Consider the following 18,578-nt stretch of genomic DNA (forward strand, 5'->3'; position numbering starts at 1 on the left):
CCCGTCACCACTGGCCTTGTTTGCTGACATCACATCGGCAGTGCACATCGGCTGTATCGGGCTCACACTATTATACCAGTGATGGGAGGTGCTAGTGATGGGAGGTGCCAGTGATGGGAGGTGCCAGTGATTGGAGGAGACATTGATGGGAGGTGCCAGTGATGGGAGGTGCCAGTGATGGGAGGTACCAGTGATGGGAGGTGCTAGTGATGGGAGGTACCAGTGATGGGAGGTGCTAGTGATGGGAGGTACCATGCTGCAGAAGAGTCCCAGAGAGAGGTAAGTATATCACACTTGTCAAATTAAACAAAAACTTAACTTCAACCTCTTCAAGTGACCAATTTAATTTAAAATCAAGAAAAAAAATAGTAAAAAAAACTGTTTCTTGTATCTTCTTGTTGACATTTTTATTCTTTGATTTTGAAAATTTTAAAGGGATTTTCTGAAATAACCTATTGGTGGTCGGGGGACAGATAAAATAAAAAAGAGAGCATATTCATCTACCCGATACCCCATTCCAGCGACATGACCCTTCTCGAATTGTGGTCTCAGACAGGAAGTGGTGAAGGTCATGTGCAGGCTGGAGCCAATCACTAGCCTTCCCGGTCACATGTTCAAGAATCATTGATGACCACGACCATAAATGATTATGTGACCACCAAGGCCAAAACAGACTCATCACTTCTTGTCCAACCAGAAACGGGAGCCATGTAGCTGTAACTAAGTGGCCATCATTGGGTTTTCCGGTTCGTCAACAAGAACTCGGCAAATTTGTTTTATCAGTGGCAGATAATGATATGGACTGAAAAATCTTCATGAGTAAATGTTTTTATACTCCATCTATTAATATGATGCAATGGGAACGGTTAAAGGATAAGAATATTTCTTTCGAGAAATTTCTTGGATTGTCGGAACGCCGATACCTGTATTAAGTCAAGTTAAAGATAATGCTACGAGCCATATGATAATTTCTTGCTTCGATGACTTCAATTTCAAGTCTATTATTTCCTCTCATGCATGTAAATAAATTTTTTTTTTCTGATTCCAGACAAAATATGAGGCAGCCTTACAGAGCGAAGCTCGCGCTTATTATATTGTAATGAAACATTGTTCGGGGGAAAATGGGCTCCATTATTATAAGGCGGAAATGTAGGGACAAAAGGGACATTGTAGATTCATTTCACACAAGCAAATAATATTTCTCGGATTTAGTTTTCTATTATTTAGACAGGAAACAGCAGACGGTTTTATGGGAGGGAAAAAAAATTAGGATATTATAAAAAAAAAAGTATAATTTTTAATAATGTGGTTGCATTAAAAAAAACAAATTAGAAAACACATAATTGAAAAATATATAAAAAAAAATTAAGATATAAATTTGAAAAAAAAAAGTATATTTCTCTTTTAAAAAAAAAAAATGTTAACAAATCTATTCATTATTTTTAATAACTGGGTCACATTTATTTTAAAAAATGAAAACATTAGAAAATACAAAAAATGTATCAATGGAAAATATATTTAAAAGAATTAGCTAAAACGCTGATTGGTGTGGGGGAAAATAACATGAATTTTTTTTTACAGAGGCAAAAAAATTATATTTTATCATTCGCTTGCTATTTAAAAAGAAAAAAATTGCATATATTCTAAAATTCATAGAATAAAAATATGAGAAAAAAAAACAAAAATGTAAAGTAAAAAAAATACCATAATACGTTAAAAAAAGGTCTTATGTTTGATGGCCAATCTATGATAACTAAAGATTTTGTATATTTTATCATTTTACCATTTATCATCAACCTACCATAATATATCATTTGATAGTAACGTCCATATTCTAAAACACAGAAACAATTAAATTTATCATTTTTTAGAGTATAAAAATGCACCTTACTATAAGAACCAAAAAAATAAAAAAATAAAAGGACACAACACAAAGCTATGCTACATCCATTCATTCACATATTCTCAGCTCTGTTACACAGCACAGCTATATACACACAGCAACACACCCAGCACTAATATACATACCCAGCAACACACCCAGCACTTCAATACAAACAGCAACACACCCAGGACTGCTATATACACAGCAACACACCCAGCACTTCAATACACACAGCAACACACCCAGCACTTCAATACACACAGCAACACACCCAGCACTTCAATACACACAGCAACACACCCAGCACTTCAATACACACAGCAACACACCCAGCACTAATATACACACAGCAACACACCCAGCACTAATATACACACAGCAACACACCCAGCACTTCAATACACACAGCAACACACCCAGCACTAATATACACACAGCAACACACCCAGCACTAATATACACACAGCAACACACCCAGCACTAATATACATACCCAGCAACACACCCAGCACTTCAATACACACAGCAACACACCCAGCACTTCAATACACACAGCAACACACCCAGCACTAATATACACATACAACCACACCCACCACTAATATACACATAAAACCACACCCAGCACTGTTATACACATAGCAACACACCCAGCACTAATATACATACCCAGCAACACACCCAGCACTGCTACACACAGCAACACACCCAGCACTAATATACACACAGCAACACACCCAGCACTAATATACACATACAACCACACCCAGCACTGTTATACACATAGCAACAAACCCAGCACTGATATATACACATCAGCACACCCAGCACTGATATGTACACACACAGCAACACTCCCAGCACTGCTATACACACATAGCAACACACCCAGCACTGCAATACACACATAGCAACACACCCAGGACTGCTATACACACAGCAACACACCCAGCACTAATATACACATACAACCACACCCAGCACTGTTATACAAAGACAGCAACACACCCAGCACTGCTATACAAACACAGCAACACATCCGCACTGCTATACACACAAAGCAACATACATAGCACTGATATATACACACCCAGCAACAAACACAGCACTGCTATACACACAACAAACACAGCACTGCTATACACACAACACAGTACCGCTATACACACACAGCAACAAACACAGCACTGCTATACACACAGCAACACACCCAGCACTTCTATACACACAGCAACACATCTAGCACTGATATACACACAGCAACACACCCAGCACTGATATACACACAGCAACACACCCAGCACTGCTTTACACACACAGCAACACACCCAGCACTGCTATACACACAGCAACACACCCAGCACTGCTATACACACAGTAACACACCCAGCACTGCTATACACACAAAGCAACATACATAGCACTGATATACACATACAACCACACCCAGCACTGTTATACAAAGACAGCAACACACCCACACTGCTATACACACAAAGCAACATACATAGCACTGATATATACACACCCAGCAACAAACACAGAACTGCTATACACACAACAAACACAGCACTTCTATACACACACAGCAACAAACACAGCACTGCTATACACACAGCAACACACCCAGCACTTCTATACACACAGCAACACATCTAGCACTGATATACAGACATCAACACAACCAGGACTGCTATACACATAGCAACACACCCAGCTCTGCTATACACATACAGCAACACACCCAGTACTGCTATACACATAGCAACACACCCAGCACTGCTATACACATACAGCAACACACCCAGCACTGCTATACACATAGCAACACACCTAGAACTGCTATACACATATAGCAACACACCCAACACTGCTATACAAACACAGCAACACACCCAGCACTGCTATACAAACACAGCAACACACCCAGCACTGCTATACAAACACAGCAACACACCCAGCACTGCTATACACATAGCAACACACCCAGCTCTGCTATACACATACAGCAACACACCCAGTACTGCTATACACATAGCAACACACCCAGTACTGCTATACACATAGCAACACACCCAGCACTGCTATACACATACAGCAACACACCCAGCACTGCTATACACATAGCAACACACCCAGCACTGCTATACACATAGCAACACACCTAGAACTGCTATACACATATAGCAACACACCCAGCACTGCTATACAAACACAGCAACACACCCAGCACTGCTATACAAACACAGCAACACACCCAGCACTGCTATACACATACAGCAACACACCCAGCACTGTTATACACATACAGCAACACACCCAGCACTGCTATACACACAACACACCCATCACTGCTATACACACACAGCAACACACCCAGCACTGCTATACACACAGTACTGCTATGCAAAGACAGCAACACATCCAGCACTACTATACACACCCAGTAACACGCCCAGCTCTGCTATACACACCCAGCAACACACACAGCACTGCTATACACATACAGCAACACACCCAGCACTACTATACAAACATAGCAACACACACAGCACTTCTATACACACAGCAACACATCCAGCACTAATATACACACACAGCAACACACCCAGGACTGCTATACACATACAGCAACACACCCAGCACTACTATACAAACATAGCAACACACCCAGCACTGCTATACACATACAGCAACACACCCAGCACTGCTACACACAGCAATACGCCCAGCACTGCTATACACACAGCAACACACCCAGCACTTCTATACACACAGCAACACACCCAGCACTTCTATACACACAGCAACACACTCAGCACTAATATACACACACAGCAACACACCCAGGACTGCTATACACACACAGCAACACACCCAGCACTGCTATGCACAAAGCAACACACCCAGCACTGCTATACACATACAGCAACACACCCGGCACTGCTATACACATAGCAACACACCCAGCACTGCTATACATATAGCAACACACCCAGCACTGCTATACAAACACAGCAACACACCCAGCACTGCTACACACATAGAAACACACCCAGCACTGCTATACACACAGCACTGCTATACACATACAGCAACACACACAGCACTACTATACAAACACAGCAACACACCCAGCACTGCTATATACACAGACAACATGCACATCACTATCATACACACACAGCAAGATATTTTCTCATCTTTGTCTTACAGTCCTAAAATATAGTAATGTAAAAAAATATAATAAATGAAACTGAAAATGAAAATATTTTTTTTATTTCAACACCAATTTATTTAGTTAAATATAGATCTTTTAGATAATGAGTTAAAATGATATAAATACCTTTTGAAAATGGTAAAAGCACCGGGAGAAAAAAAAAAATTAACTGATGCAATTAAATTTTTATTTATTTATTTTTAAATAAAGCAGATTTAATTAAGGGATTTAATGAAAGCGCAGATATTAATTGAGTTTGTTTATCATTTCTGTACGGAATGGAATTTTGAAATATCAATCATATTCATCTTTGGGGGGAGAGGGGGAGGAGCCAGTTTTGAGTCAACAAATTTTTGGAATTTTGGTGGTTTCTACAGTTTAATAAGCCCTCGTTATGCTTGTTTTTGGATGAAAATGTGTGAATTTAGAGCCCATTGCTTGTTTATTAATGATAAACAGAAATCGGGCGACTTGTAAGTTGATTTATCCCGTTCTCTTCAAAAAGTGTAAAATCGACTCACGCGTTTTCGCAGAAAACGTTCACGTCGTGGGGTAATTATTTCAGGAATTCACTCAAAAAGTCATTGTAAGATATTTTCGACTTGAAATCTTTGTCAAAGTATCCGAGAATGTGGAAGAATTCATCCTCTGAGAGGTTGGCGCCAAATTTCCGCAGAACCTGCAATAAGAGATGGATTGAAATTACAGTAATCAGACGCCTTCAGATATGGAAATTGTGGATGAACGTGGATATTATGTTGGGCTTTGTTCACATCAGGGGACAGAACATAGGCAGTACCTATAGGCGGTACCTGATCCATACTGTGACGCGCGCCTCTGCTGCTCGACAAATCCACTTACAGTAGGTAGATGGTTCTCCGAGGAGATGTCTGCTGATGTGATGGATGTAGTGGGGCTACAAGAAGACCCTCCAATGCAGATACTAAAGGGGTTTTATAGCCTCCAAACTATTAATGACCCATCCACAAGTCATGACTATAGTATAGTATGGAAGTAATATAGCTTAGTAACATAGCATACTACAGCACAGCAGTATTAGTACTATACAAGAGTGAAGTATTGTGGTAGCTCTATAGTATCATTATGTGCACTGTAGTATAGTATTATAGTAGCATTACATGTAGTACACTACAGTGTAGTATTATTATAGTAGTAGTATAGCAACCATACATGTAACATACCTCTGTATAACATTATAGAAGTATAGAACCAATACATGAACTATTCTAAAGTGCATACATTATAATAGTAGTAGTATAGCACCAGTGTGTGTAGTACAATACAGTAAAACATTATAGTAGTAGTATAGCACCAGTATACACTCACCGGCCACTTTATTAGGTACACCTGTCCAACTGCTCGTTAACACTTAATTTCTAATCAGCCAATCACATGGCGGCAACTCAGTGCATTTAGACATGTAGACATGGTCAAGACAATCTCCTGCAGTTCTCCCGAGCATCAGTATGGGGAAGAAAGGTGATTTGTGGCCTTTGAACGTGGCATGGTTGTTGGTGCCAGAAGGGCTGGTCTGAGTATTTCAGAAACTGCTGATCTACTGGGATTTTCACGCACAACCATCTCAGAGAATGGTCCGAAAAAGAAAAAACATCCAGTGAGCGGCAGTTCTGTGGGCGGAAATGCCTTGTTGATGCCAGAGGTCAGAGGAGAATGGGCAGACTGGTTCGAGCTGATAGAAAGGCAACAGTGACTCAAATCGCCACCCGTTACAACCAAGGTAGGCAGAAGAGCATCTCTGAGCGCACAGTACGTCGAACTTTGAGGCAGATGGGCTACAGCAGCAGAAGACCACACCGGGTGCCACTCCTTTCAGCTAAGAACAGGAAACTGAGGCTACAATTTGCACAAGCTCATCGAAATTGGACAGTAGAAGATTGGAAAAACGTTGCCTGGTCTGATGAGTCTCGATTTCTGCTGCGACATTCGGATGGTAGGGTCAGAATTTGGGTCAACAACATGAAAGCATGGATCCATCCTGCCTGGTATCAACGGTTCAGGCTGGTGGTGGTGGTGTCATGGTGTGGGGAATATTTTCTTGGCACTCTTTGGGCCCCTTGGTACAACGCCACAGCCTACCTGAGTATTGTTTCTGCCCATGTCCATCCCTTTATGACCACAATGTACCCTGTAACATCTGATGGCTACTTTCAGCAGGATAATGCGCCATGTCATAAAGCTGGAATCATCTCAGACTGGTTTCTTGAACATGACAATGAGGTCACTGGACACAAATGGCCTCCACAGTCACCAGATCTCAATCCAATAGAGCATCTTTGGGATGTGGTGGAACGGGAGATTCGCATCATGGATGTGCAGCCGACAAATCTGCGGCAACTGTGTGATGCCATCATGTCAGTATGGACCGAAATCTCTGAGGAGCTTCCAGCACCTTGTTGTATCTATGCCACGAAGAATTGAGGCAGTTCTGAAGGCAAAAGGGGGTCCAACCCGTTACTAGCATGGTGTACCTAATAAAGTGGCTGGTGAGTGTATATAGTACAATACAGTATAACATTATAGTAGTAGTATAGTAGTAGTAGTAGTAGTAGTATAGTACTGTGTAGTAGCGACTAATATTCTAGTACTATAATATTGTAATGTGGAAGTTTATTTTACCTGTTTAAAATCCTGAATGTTGATATACCCACTTCTTGTCTCATCGTAAGACTGAAAAGTTCTTCTCATCGGTCTCCAGTTGTTGAGGATTTTTGGTTGGATTCTCAGCATGGCATCCAGGAAATTGGGGCCGAATAATCCAGTGCTCATCTACGGTGCAGGGAAATATACAACGAATCAGCGATACAACCACCTGGAGACGTTCTAGGTGTCTCTAGTTCTTCTGTGTGTTACGGGTGGAGGCCTAGCTGCTGCGACTCACTGCTCCCCCCTCCTTAGACTTCCATGTACTGCTGTCCATGGTGCTAGCAAGAAGGAATCCTAAACCTAGTTCAGTGAAAAGAAGATCAAGACGCCGCGGTCTTACTACATACCGGTATTCGTGGCTTCTGCAGCTTCATCCGCTGGAGCAGGGCATTTTTGGGCGGTGTTGTTCCGAGTGTGACATTCCGCAGGAAATCGGAATAGGAGACTTTTCCGTCGTTTCTCAAATCGTACTTCAGTGCTAAAGTCTCCAGTTCTTCCTCAGTGACGTCCACGTTGAACTGACGGAGAACAGCTGCGAAAAACGTATAGAAAACATTGCCTGGATAACGGGGCTGCTACTCATGAAACAGAAACAAAACAGGGTACGTGACAGATGAACTGATACTTGCCAAACCGGAGACGTCCATTTGTAGACTGTAGGGTTCGGGGAAGCTTAAAGGGGTGGTACACATTACTAATGAGCACCGTTTACACTCTATGACAGGCCGCATGCAGTTAAACAGCGCGCTACTACCTAATACATCCGGCATGCACATAAAAAGCGCGCTCCCACCACAGCTTAAAGGGAGCCTGTCACCAGGAATATCATTTTGAGCTGGAGACAGGTTCCGAAACTCTATGTAATGTTCAAAAATGCCTTTGTCAGCATTCTAAATCATTTCAGTACTCTATAAAAGTTTATTTCACTTTAACTGGCTCCCTGAAAGTAGCACGTGGTGAGTTCCGGGGAGCAGCAGCCTGTGTCTACTCATGCATTGTTCCTCTGCTCCATGCTGTCCCCTCCCTCCCCTGCCTGCTCAACACACTTGACAGGAAGTGGAAAGGGGGGAGGGTGCTGGATGAGTATAGAAGAGAAGAGACTGAGACACAGGACTCACCACATTCTGCTGGCAGGGAGCCAGGTAATGTGAAATCAACTTTTAAAAAGTACCGAAATGATTCAACTAGCTGACAAAGGCATTTTTAAATTTAGCATAGCATTGGGTACTGGAACCTGTCACCAGCTTAAAATGACATTCCTGATGACAGGTTCGCTTTAATATAGGCCGCATTCACATCAACAACTACACACCCACTACAGACCAATACAGGCCGGATGCGGATTAGCAGAACAGACACACTACTGCCTAATACAGGGCGCATACACATCAACAGGATGCATGCACGTCAACACTGTGCACCCACTACTGCCTAATACAGGGCGCATGCGCAATAACAACACACACCCTCTACAATCTAATAGAGGCCATACAGCCCATACTCACTATGTCCTAAAAGATGGCTGCATAAGGGGTAATATCAGAAAACATAGCTGATTATAGACAGGAGTGTAACCAAGACAATCCCCCCAGAATTTGGCACCACCATCAGTACTGAGGTCTGCGGGTTACTCCATAAGACTCTACAAGTCTACCAAAGAGGTGATATACCTGAGAAGTTAGCAGATGTCACCTGACCCTCCTTCTCCTGGTCCTTGTCCCGAAACGCTCTGTGAACATCTTCCCAGCATTTGGAGATCTTACTTCTTAACTTATTTTCCACGTGTTCGCAGTTGACCATCGGTGTTGGGCGCGGTGCCGCTGTATGTGGCCTCTGAGGGGGAGTCTGTAGTAGAGGAAAGGGTTAAGAAAATATGATCGGAATAGTACAAAATGAAGACACTTAGTCCCTAGATGATCGTATTATGGCATCTGGAGCTGTGCATAGACTAAACCCCCCAAGTGGCTGCTCTACTGAAGTCTATGGGACTTGTTGGTAACATCATTTGGGCAATGTTATCGTAGAGTGTGGTCATGCATGTGTTATGCTTCTCCTTTCACTAAGGGATCTAGGTAACTTCAATTCCAGTAATCATTCTGGGTCCCAGTGGTCAAACTTCTCTGAACAGGCCCATATCCCCTATAACAGTGGTGGCGAACCTATGGCACGGGTGCCAGAGGCGGCACTCAGAGCCCTTTCTGTTGGCACCCGGGCCATCACCCAAGACAGGACTCGAAGAATCTTCCTGCAGTTCCAAGCAACTTAAAAGATGCTGCTTTCAGACATATTTTGATACTTACTTTGCTACATGGGACTGTAGGAAGAGGGAGAATGAATAGACAGGGCCAAATAATCTTTGGAGGACCTCCTGCTGGCCCCTACAGGTCTACAGAGGGACACTGGAAAGAAGCTAAAATCATGCAAATTTTCCATCTTTCTACTGTGTTGCTGTCCTCAGGAGGCCAATATGATTGTTGAAGAACATGGAGCAGTAAGTTACGCTTTAATTTTTGGTTGGCACCTTGCAATAAAAAAGGGGGGTTTTGGGTGTCTTTTTGGGCACTCGGCCGCTAAAAGGTTTGCCATCACTGACCTATAATATACCATGGAGACTCAAACTGCTACATTATATGGATGTACTTTGAGATCACAAACCATAAGTACAGAACAGATCTTACAGGTGGCTTATTTAAGTTGGAGGGGGCTGTTTTAGGACGTCTGGTCACCGATGTCCGTCCTTGTGTGACTGATGACTCCGACTTGTAGTTGGGTTCTGCATTACGGGGCAATGGTACTGGGGTGGTTGGCACTTCACTGCTGAACATCTTCAAGAAATCGTGGTACTTGAGATTCCCGTATGGATTCAGTGGAAGAATGTTCCAGAGAAGCTCAAACTGTGGAGAGAAAATCGACAAAGTCGGTGATATTAGCACCAGAAGAGGGCTGGTAGTCTAGTAGTAGTTTTGCTGGAGAAGATGTCCATCTACAACCTGGCTGGATTGAAACCTAAAAAAAAAATCTGACCTGGTCATCTGTGAGCAACATGAAATTTTTAAGGAAAAACTCTCGGAAGTCTTCCTTCGAGATGACGTTGATGCCTGAATAATCGATGTGGAAGAGCTCCTTAGTGATAGAGTAGAAGCGTGCCGCCATGACTTCTTGAATATGTGCCACAATGTCCCTCATGGTCAGCTCTTGACTAGATCTTGGTCTGGTGGCCCATTCCACTCTCTCCACCCAGGTGGATACCGGCTGGGGAACAAAGAAGGATACAATATATTCTGTTCTAATGAAGTTAAATGGTTCAACGTTGTAGAATTTCTAATCATACAAAATATAAAGCATACTTTCCTACATAAAAACCATGAGAAGGAAACATGTTGATTCAGTCTCTAACTCTGGGTTTCTGAAGTCAACGGAGAGGCATGCGCCATATTATTTTGGGCTGAGATGGTGGTAAACTCTGTTCATACCTCGGGTATCATAGAGTACTCCCAGTAAGGAAGGGTTGACAACCAGTCTACTGTAGTGGCTGTCCATGCCAGAAGGCTTGAAGCCACCAACCCAATGGGGTGTTGATATCAGAAGATGTAAAGTATGTGTCCTTGATCATTGGTGTAAGCCACTTGGTTTATGTGGTCTATTGGTAGTGACAAGCCCTCAATGGAGAGGCATGCCACATATTATTTTGGGCTGAGATGGTGGTAGACTTTGATTATACCTTGGGTATCATAGAGTACTTCCAGTAAGGAAGGGTTGACAACCAGTCTAATTCTAGTGGCTGTCCATGCCAGAAGACTTGAAGCCACCAACCCAATAGGGTGTTGACATCAGAAGGCCTACAGTTTGTGTCCTTGATTGTTGGTGTAAGCCACTAGGTTTATGTGGTCTATTGGTAGTGACAGGTCCTCAATGGAGAGGCATGCCACATATTATTTTCGGCTGAGATGATGCTAGACTCTGATTATACCTCGGGTATCATAGAGTACTTCCAGTAAGGAAGGGTTGACAACCAGTCTACTGTAGTGGCTGTCCATGCCAGAAGGCTTGAAGCCACCAACCCAATGGGGTGTTGATATCTGAAGACCTACAGTTTGTGTCCTTGATCGTTGGTGTAAGCCACTAGGTTAGACCACTACCAGTAGACCACTATACTGGGCTACTGGTAGTGACAGGTCGTACTTTAGGGAAAAGTGGTTGATAAACTCTGAGCCCACCAGAGGTACTACAGGGTTCTGACAAAGGAAAGCGATGGACACCAGTTTAATTTAGCAATTACGGATGCCAGAAGAACCAATAGTATTACCTGGTCTACGGAGAGTGTTGAGGACCAGGCTAAGAAGGACACTGCCCCACATCTTAGCCACTAGTTGGAAGAATTGGTGAGGTTTTGACTTAATACACCACCTTTATGATGCCTTCAAGTGCCACATCTCCTTGTGGTAGACCATTTACTGTCTATTCTACAATGCTTATATATGTGGTCGGCTGTAGATTGCTACCAGTCAACGGAGGACTCAAGGGGGAGTAGCAATAATTTGTGATCCTTTTATTATATGCATTTTGATGGGGGACAGTGATTGGAGTTTTGCAAACCCTCTTAAGATTTCCTTCGGTCTTGAGTCTAGAGAGTCATCAGGGCTGGGCCGGTTATGGAGCGTGACTATGTCTATGGGCACATCCGTGACCGTGAAGCCGTTCCATCCATCACGTAATGTTTGCATACATCCCATAATAATGATGTGTTTCTCTTGACAGCCCCTTTATTTCTCACGTTTTTATCTCAAAACCGTCACTTAATAGTAAAAAACTTCCGTCCGTTCCCCCGGTAATCAAACCGTAGAGAAGACAGGCGAGCCGGACGGCCTTGTGTTTCGTGAGCGTTGCATTGTTCGCATGTCAGCGGCGTGGTTTTTTTTCTTTTTAAGTGTTTATCGGTCAGGTGCGTAATAGTCACTTGCTAGTTAAATTATAGGTTTTATACGAGAATTTTTGATGCGAGAAACAACAAAGGGGAAGACAAAAAAAAAAAAATTTTTTCCAGCTTCTGTACATGCGGCAGCTCGTTCCTACCTCAACGGTGAAGGTGGAGAAATTATGGAGGAAGCTTTTCCAGTCTATTGTGCGGCTCTCGTTCAGCGCCAGTTTACTCAGGACGTACTTGAATTGCTTGTCCGTGAGCTTAAAGCAGAAACTGTCAAGAATCCGGTGCAATTCTGAAGGCTTTATTGTGCCGGTGTCGTCCTTATCAAACGCGGAAAATGCCTGAAGGTGACAGCAAAGGGTTTGGAATTATTTTTCAGTCGCTTCAGGAACAGTACAAGGTATAATACACGCTGACTTTATTGGCAAAGTCTTCTCAGACTGCCATGTTTTCCTGCAGAACCAATACATTTTCTATTGATGGAGGAGGGCGATGATGGATAAAATGTCTCCGGTGTGATAGGAGAGAGGACAGGACAGAAATCACAAACATGGGGAAAAGTATAGGAGGGGGGGGGGGGATAATTGTGATACTGAGCTCATGAGGGGAGATGAGTGGATGTTTTTATGAAGATATTTGAAGTACAGATTGTGAGTGGTTCACATTGGGGCTCATTTACTAAGGGGCCGAATCGCCGGGTTTCCCGAATATATTACCGATTTGCGCCGTTTTTCCCTGAATTGCCCCTGGGTTTTTGGCGCACGCGATCGGATTGTGTCGCATCCGCGCCGTTTGCACGCAACGGAAATCAGGGGCGTGGACGTCAGAAAACCCGACGGATTCGGAAAAAACCCGCAGTATTTAAAAACTAATTTGTGTCGCTTGACACGTGCTTACATGCACCAAAGAGAAGAAGGTGAACTCCGGCGGACCTCAGCGCAGCAGCAACATCGGGCGCACGGACCTTAGTGAATCCTGGCAGAACCCGAATCCTCGTCGGAGAACGCACCCGCTGGATCGCGACTGGACCGGGTAAGTAAATGAGCCCCATTGTGCTGTCCTGTATTATATGAATGGCCAACTTGTACTACCACAGTTCACCTGTAGTGGCCACTGTTTACAGGGTGTGGCAGAACGAGATCTAGTATAAATTGGATCTGGATTTTGGTATAAATTTCTATGCTTTCTATGCCAGTCTTGAACAATACTACATAAAACCAACGGCTGGTAAACTTATTGCCAATACAGGGGAGGAAAGTCCAAGGAATATTCCCAAACTTCAAGAACATCCACAAAATCTTTGATCTGAGCTCAAGTCCTTTCGATGGACTAATAATCAGATTACAGATGAATGAGTCCAATGATTCTCCTCCATTCTGAAGATGGAGAATAGTGGAAAACGAGGTTACGTCTATATTCACACCAAGGCTGCTCCTGCCCAGTATCCATAGCTCCACAGTTTTTCCTGCTTTTCCACTATTTTCCACCCTTAATATGGAGCGAAATCATTGGACTCATTCATATGAAATCTGATTATTAGTCCACCTAAGGAGCTGAGCTTGGATCGAGGATTTTGTGGGTGTGCCTGAACAATACTAAGCTGGAGTAAAATTCTCCAGAGCTATGAAGATGTGCTCGTCTCTCTAAAAATTGAATGGTCCTGTAATCTTCTCTTGCTATAAGTGAGAAGATTGACCGATAACGTTACTCATATCCAGCTATTCCTGTCCAGACTTTGACCCGATTCCCGCTATACTCCACTTCTTGAGGTCTCTTGACACACAGGAAATGGATGAAGATCCTGGCTCATCCAATCACTGAACAAAAGTAGGTATTGACAATCACTTCCTGTGTATCGGGAAACGGCAGGAAGTGAAGAAATGTGGAGACCCTGGCAACATGTGGACTAGAGAGGTGAGAAACGATGTGTTATATTTGGGGCACAAAGTTCAACTATTATATGAATATTCTTATAAAATGGCTACGAACCTTTTAACCAAAATTTGCATAATTCAGGAGTACACGTAAATACAGGAAACTTTGTAACATATCAGAGCAAAGCACTTCTTTCTTTGGCTGATTTCATCCCCCCCTCCTTTCTGAATTCCATCTTTCTAGCAATATGGACAAAAGCTCACAATAAGTATCAGATGACATAAATGTATATGTAGAAGGGAGGGGGAAGCAGTGAGTCACAGCAGCTAGGTCTCCACCCAGAACTGCAAACTATGGACTTGGCTGTTTTGGACCTGGAACTAGGAAGATCATCTACGAGAAGTATTGATGGTTTAGGGTCAACGCTTACATGGTGTCCCCTGAGTTCTACAAGAAATGTACATTGTGCTAGATATGACATGTTGGATGTTACAGAGCAGTGTGTACAGTGCGGAGACTGGATCGGATATCAGGTTCTTACTTTATGCAGTTCCTCCTGTGAGTTCTTGACGGACTCTTTCAGCTTAACGAGGATCTTCTGCGGGTTGAGATTCTGGACGTTCTCGGTGGGGACAATCATTTCTTGCCTCTGTCCGTATTTGGAAGCCCTCCCGTCGTCAATCATTTTCAGGAAGTCAAAGTAAGAGAGTTTGTTGTCAAGAACTCTTAGCCTTAACCTTTAAGAAGAAGAAGAAGCGGCACTAAGCACAGCACCGGGAGCTCATATCTCATTCACATCCTATCTGAACCACTGACTGACAGCAACTCGTAAGTCATTCCTTATTGATGAAGGTCTTCAGATCCTGGCTCGCCGCCACACAACCGTAACGTGTACCGCTCTTATGCTGCTCCGTGTTATAACTTCTGTTTATACCCGACCCCCTACAATTTTACTATCTTTTAACTAAATCCATACAAAGTTATGGGTGAAGACTATGTGAATAATAATCTAAATACAACCTCTCGACAACCCCCAATCACGTGGGAATGGAGCAGTAGTGCGGATCAACCAATCAATTGGCCCAAGACTTTATGTAATCCAAGTGGTCAGACCCCGCCTACTATTAGTAAGTCCCCCACATAGGGAGAATCCAAGACTGTTATAACAACCAATCCCAGTAGCAGATTTAAACTTGGGTGGCAGCACGGGGATTAAGTCCTTTAGGGGGCCTCCTCAACCAACCACCAAGTTTGATACTGACTAGAGTTGAGCGAATCTGAATTTTAGGTTCGACATCCTCTGTTTGGCAGCTCTGCTTAAGACATGTTGCTTGAGGGCTGAAGAGCAGCCACTAGGGATGGATGTGATTGCCTAGATGGACATCTGGTGGAAACACCTAAAGTTTGGGTACACTCATCTCTAAAACTGAGCTATAGTTATAATAGAGAGGGATCTCCAGCCCTAAAATCCTCATTCATATGATACTTCTCTAGACAGACATGCATACAAAAGCAATGTTAGCTCCTCCAAAGTTCCTCAAACTCCAAAAAACAAAGCTGACGGAACCCCCAAGTCAATCTTCCTTCCAATTTGCAACTCATCACATTGGGTCCTGGTTCACCCTGGTTATAACATGCGGATGGATCTTTCGACTCCTAATTGGTTTTCTTTCGCTTCACTTATGGATTCTGTCTACCACCTGATCCTTCAGAACGGTTTCTACTCTTTCTCTTAGATAAGACCATTAGTTTGTCCTGACTACGACTACAGTCTGTTCCAATCTCTGCTTCCAATTTGCCCCGGATTAGGCCTGCTCCTGGTTTCCCTAGTGCTCCTGGTTCACGCTATAACATATACATATATCTTTTCAACTCCAAATCTGATTTTTTTGGCTTCATTTATTTATTTGTCATGACTACGACTACAGTCTGCTCCAACTTTCCCTTCCAATCACGTTGGCTCCTGGTTCACCCTGGTCATAACGTATACAAACATCATTTTTTGACTACTAATCTGATTCTTTTGGCTTCGTTTGTGGATTCTGCCTACCAAATAAACCATCAGTACCTTTCTTATTCCTTATCCTACCTTAAATCATTTGTGTTCCTGACTACGACTACAGTCTGCTACAACCTCTCCTTCCAATCGCTCCTGGTTCACCCTGGTTATAACATAGACATATATCTTTTTTGACTACTAATCTGATTCTTTTGGCTTCATTTATGGATTCTGACTACCAACTGAACCATCAGTACCTCTATTATTCCTTATCCTACCTAAAAATCAATCGTGTTCCTGACTACGACTACAGTCTGCTCCAATCTTTACTTCCAATTTGCCACTTATCTGAACTTCGTCCAGGGCACAGCCTCATGTGAATTGTACTTAAAGTCCAAATTACGTTTCGGTTCCTATGCACGAAGAACCCTTAGGGCCCTTTTGTCTGACAAATGGCTAAATGATTAGGACAAGGACTTAATTTTTGTCATATCACTTCCAATGCATTGGCAAGTCCCTCCTATAGATCTGTGGACTCTGCACCCCGGTTTAGTCCATCTGACTATGGGGGGTCCTCTTGTCCAATATAATACATAAGCACAATTTTCAGATGTACTATATTAATTTTCCAGCCCGATCTGTATTCCAGTCACAGGTCTCCTCGGGGGCCGTACATTGTTTGCCAAATAGTTCTAACAATCGACACTGCATCGGGGGGCCCCAAGCGGCTTGGCAGCTTGTTAGAGGGGTGTGTAGTGTATTGCCGAAATCATAGTGTGGAGCTGCGGTTAATAAATATTAATATTTCGACAATGTTTGAGGTTGTCAGAGGGAATTGGTTATAACTGGGAAACAGAATGATGCACGCAGGCCTGGGAACGTGTGCCCGAAAGTCAAGCTGTGGCACTGCTCCAAACATCTGCCTCTGTCTATGTGGGAGGAGTTGGCATGGTACCCGCGCAGCTGCTGGTGAGGGCTCCTGTCAGCTGCCATGTCTCCCCTTTATGTTTAACAAATATTACAAACACTAGGGAGCGGCCGGCGACAATGAGGAGCCGCTAATCGCAGAAAAGAACCTTTAAATAACTCCCGTAGGCGCCGAGCGTTCTCATTTAGGCGCCATTATACCAGGCATCTGTTGAATGCACCATAATCAGCAGGAATTAGACGGATAAATAGAAAGCGAATCTTTCCATTGATCTGTAATGACAGTGGATAACGCGCTGCCCCTCCTCAAATGTTTCACCTATTATTTGCAAAATTTGGATAGATCATAACATTTTATTTTTCAAAAGCGAAACCATTTAAAGGGCATTTTGGGTAAAACCACACTGGCCAACTCTCGAGGAATTTATTTGGAGATCCTAGAGGCCCAGGTGATCAAGAGAGTGACCCAAAAACCATCTCTCGATCCTTGGGCTTCCCGGGTACAGACACCAAGTGTGCTGGAATGGGGAGAGGCTGAGTATCCTAAAAGTGATGTCCCTTCAAAGTGACTTAGCCCCTGTGCACAGGATAGGGGGTACATAAGAGACTCCAAAGGGACTTTTGGTCACTCTTTACCCCAGTTGGGGGGTTAGACTGGGGTCTATAAGTAGGAACATTCTGTACTTAAAAGGTAAACTAGCCTAGGGTCTAGGCGTGTAGTTGTTAAAGTGGTCTGGGCTGGGGTCTAATCTTTAGAGGGTTTGGGGTCTGCATCTCTGGGGAGTCTGGGAGAATCTATGCTTATCTTTGGGTATCTTTGTATTCAGGTGCTCGGCATGCGTTTAGGAGGCCATGTATGGCGACTATGGGGCACATTTACTTACCCGGTCCTGGCGCGATCCAGTGGTGCGTTCTCCGAAGAGGATTCGGGTCCAGCGCGATTCACTGAGATCGTGAACCCGAGTTACTGCATGTGTCACTGCTGCACCGAGGTCTGCCGGAGTGCACCAACCTATTCCCGTTGCATGTGAGTGATTGATTTTGCGACACAATTCCTTTTTTA

General features: G+C 43.3%; 1 protein-coding gene across 4 annotated transcripts in view; it reads right to left on the minus strand.

The window, feature by feature from the left end:
• Positions 1–5,142: 5,142 nt before the first annotated feature.
• Positions 5,143–18,578, minus strand: part of EFCAB6 (EF-hand calcium binding domain 6) — an 89,216-nt gene continuing 75,780 nt past the window's right edge. For 3 of the 4 annotated variants that reach the window (XM_072145362.1, XM_072145365.1, XM_072145361.1), the window contains 8 exons: positions 15,131–15,326; positions 12,864–13,055; positions 10,815–11,042; positions 10,469–10,684; positions 9,461–9,635; positions 8,138–8,322; positions 7,764–7,913; positions 5,143–5,784 (listed from right to left, as the gene is read on the minus strand). In XM_072145362.1, coding sequence (XP_072001463.1) covers positions 5,662–5,784; positions 7,764–7,913; positions 8,138–8,322; positions 9,461–9,635; positions 10,469–10,684; positions 10,815–11,042; positions 12,864–13,055; positions 15,131–15,326 — 1,465 coding nt within the window. In that variant the 3' untranslated portion in view covers positions 5,143–5,661. The remainder of the gene's footprint in view (positions 5,785–7,763; positions 7,914–8,137; positions 8,323–9,460; positions 9,636–10,468; positions 10,685–10,814; positions 11,043–12,863; positions 13,056–15,130; positions 15,327–18,578) is intronic. The other variant, XM_072145364.1, reaches the window with a different exon arrangement.

This window comes from Engystomops pustulosus, chromosome 4 (genome assembly GCF_040894005.1).
Source record: "Engystomops pustulosus chromosome 4, aEngPut4.maternal, whole genome shotgun sequence".
In the NCBI taxonomy this organism is placed as follows: domain Eukaryota; kingdom Metazoa; phylum Chordata; class Amphibia; order Anura; family Leptodactylidae; genus Engystomops; species Engystomops pustulosus.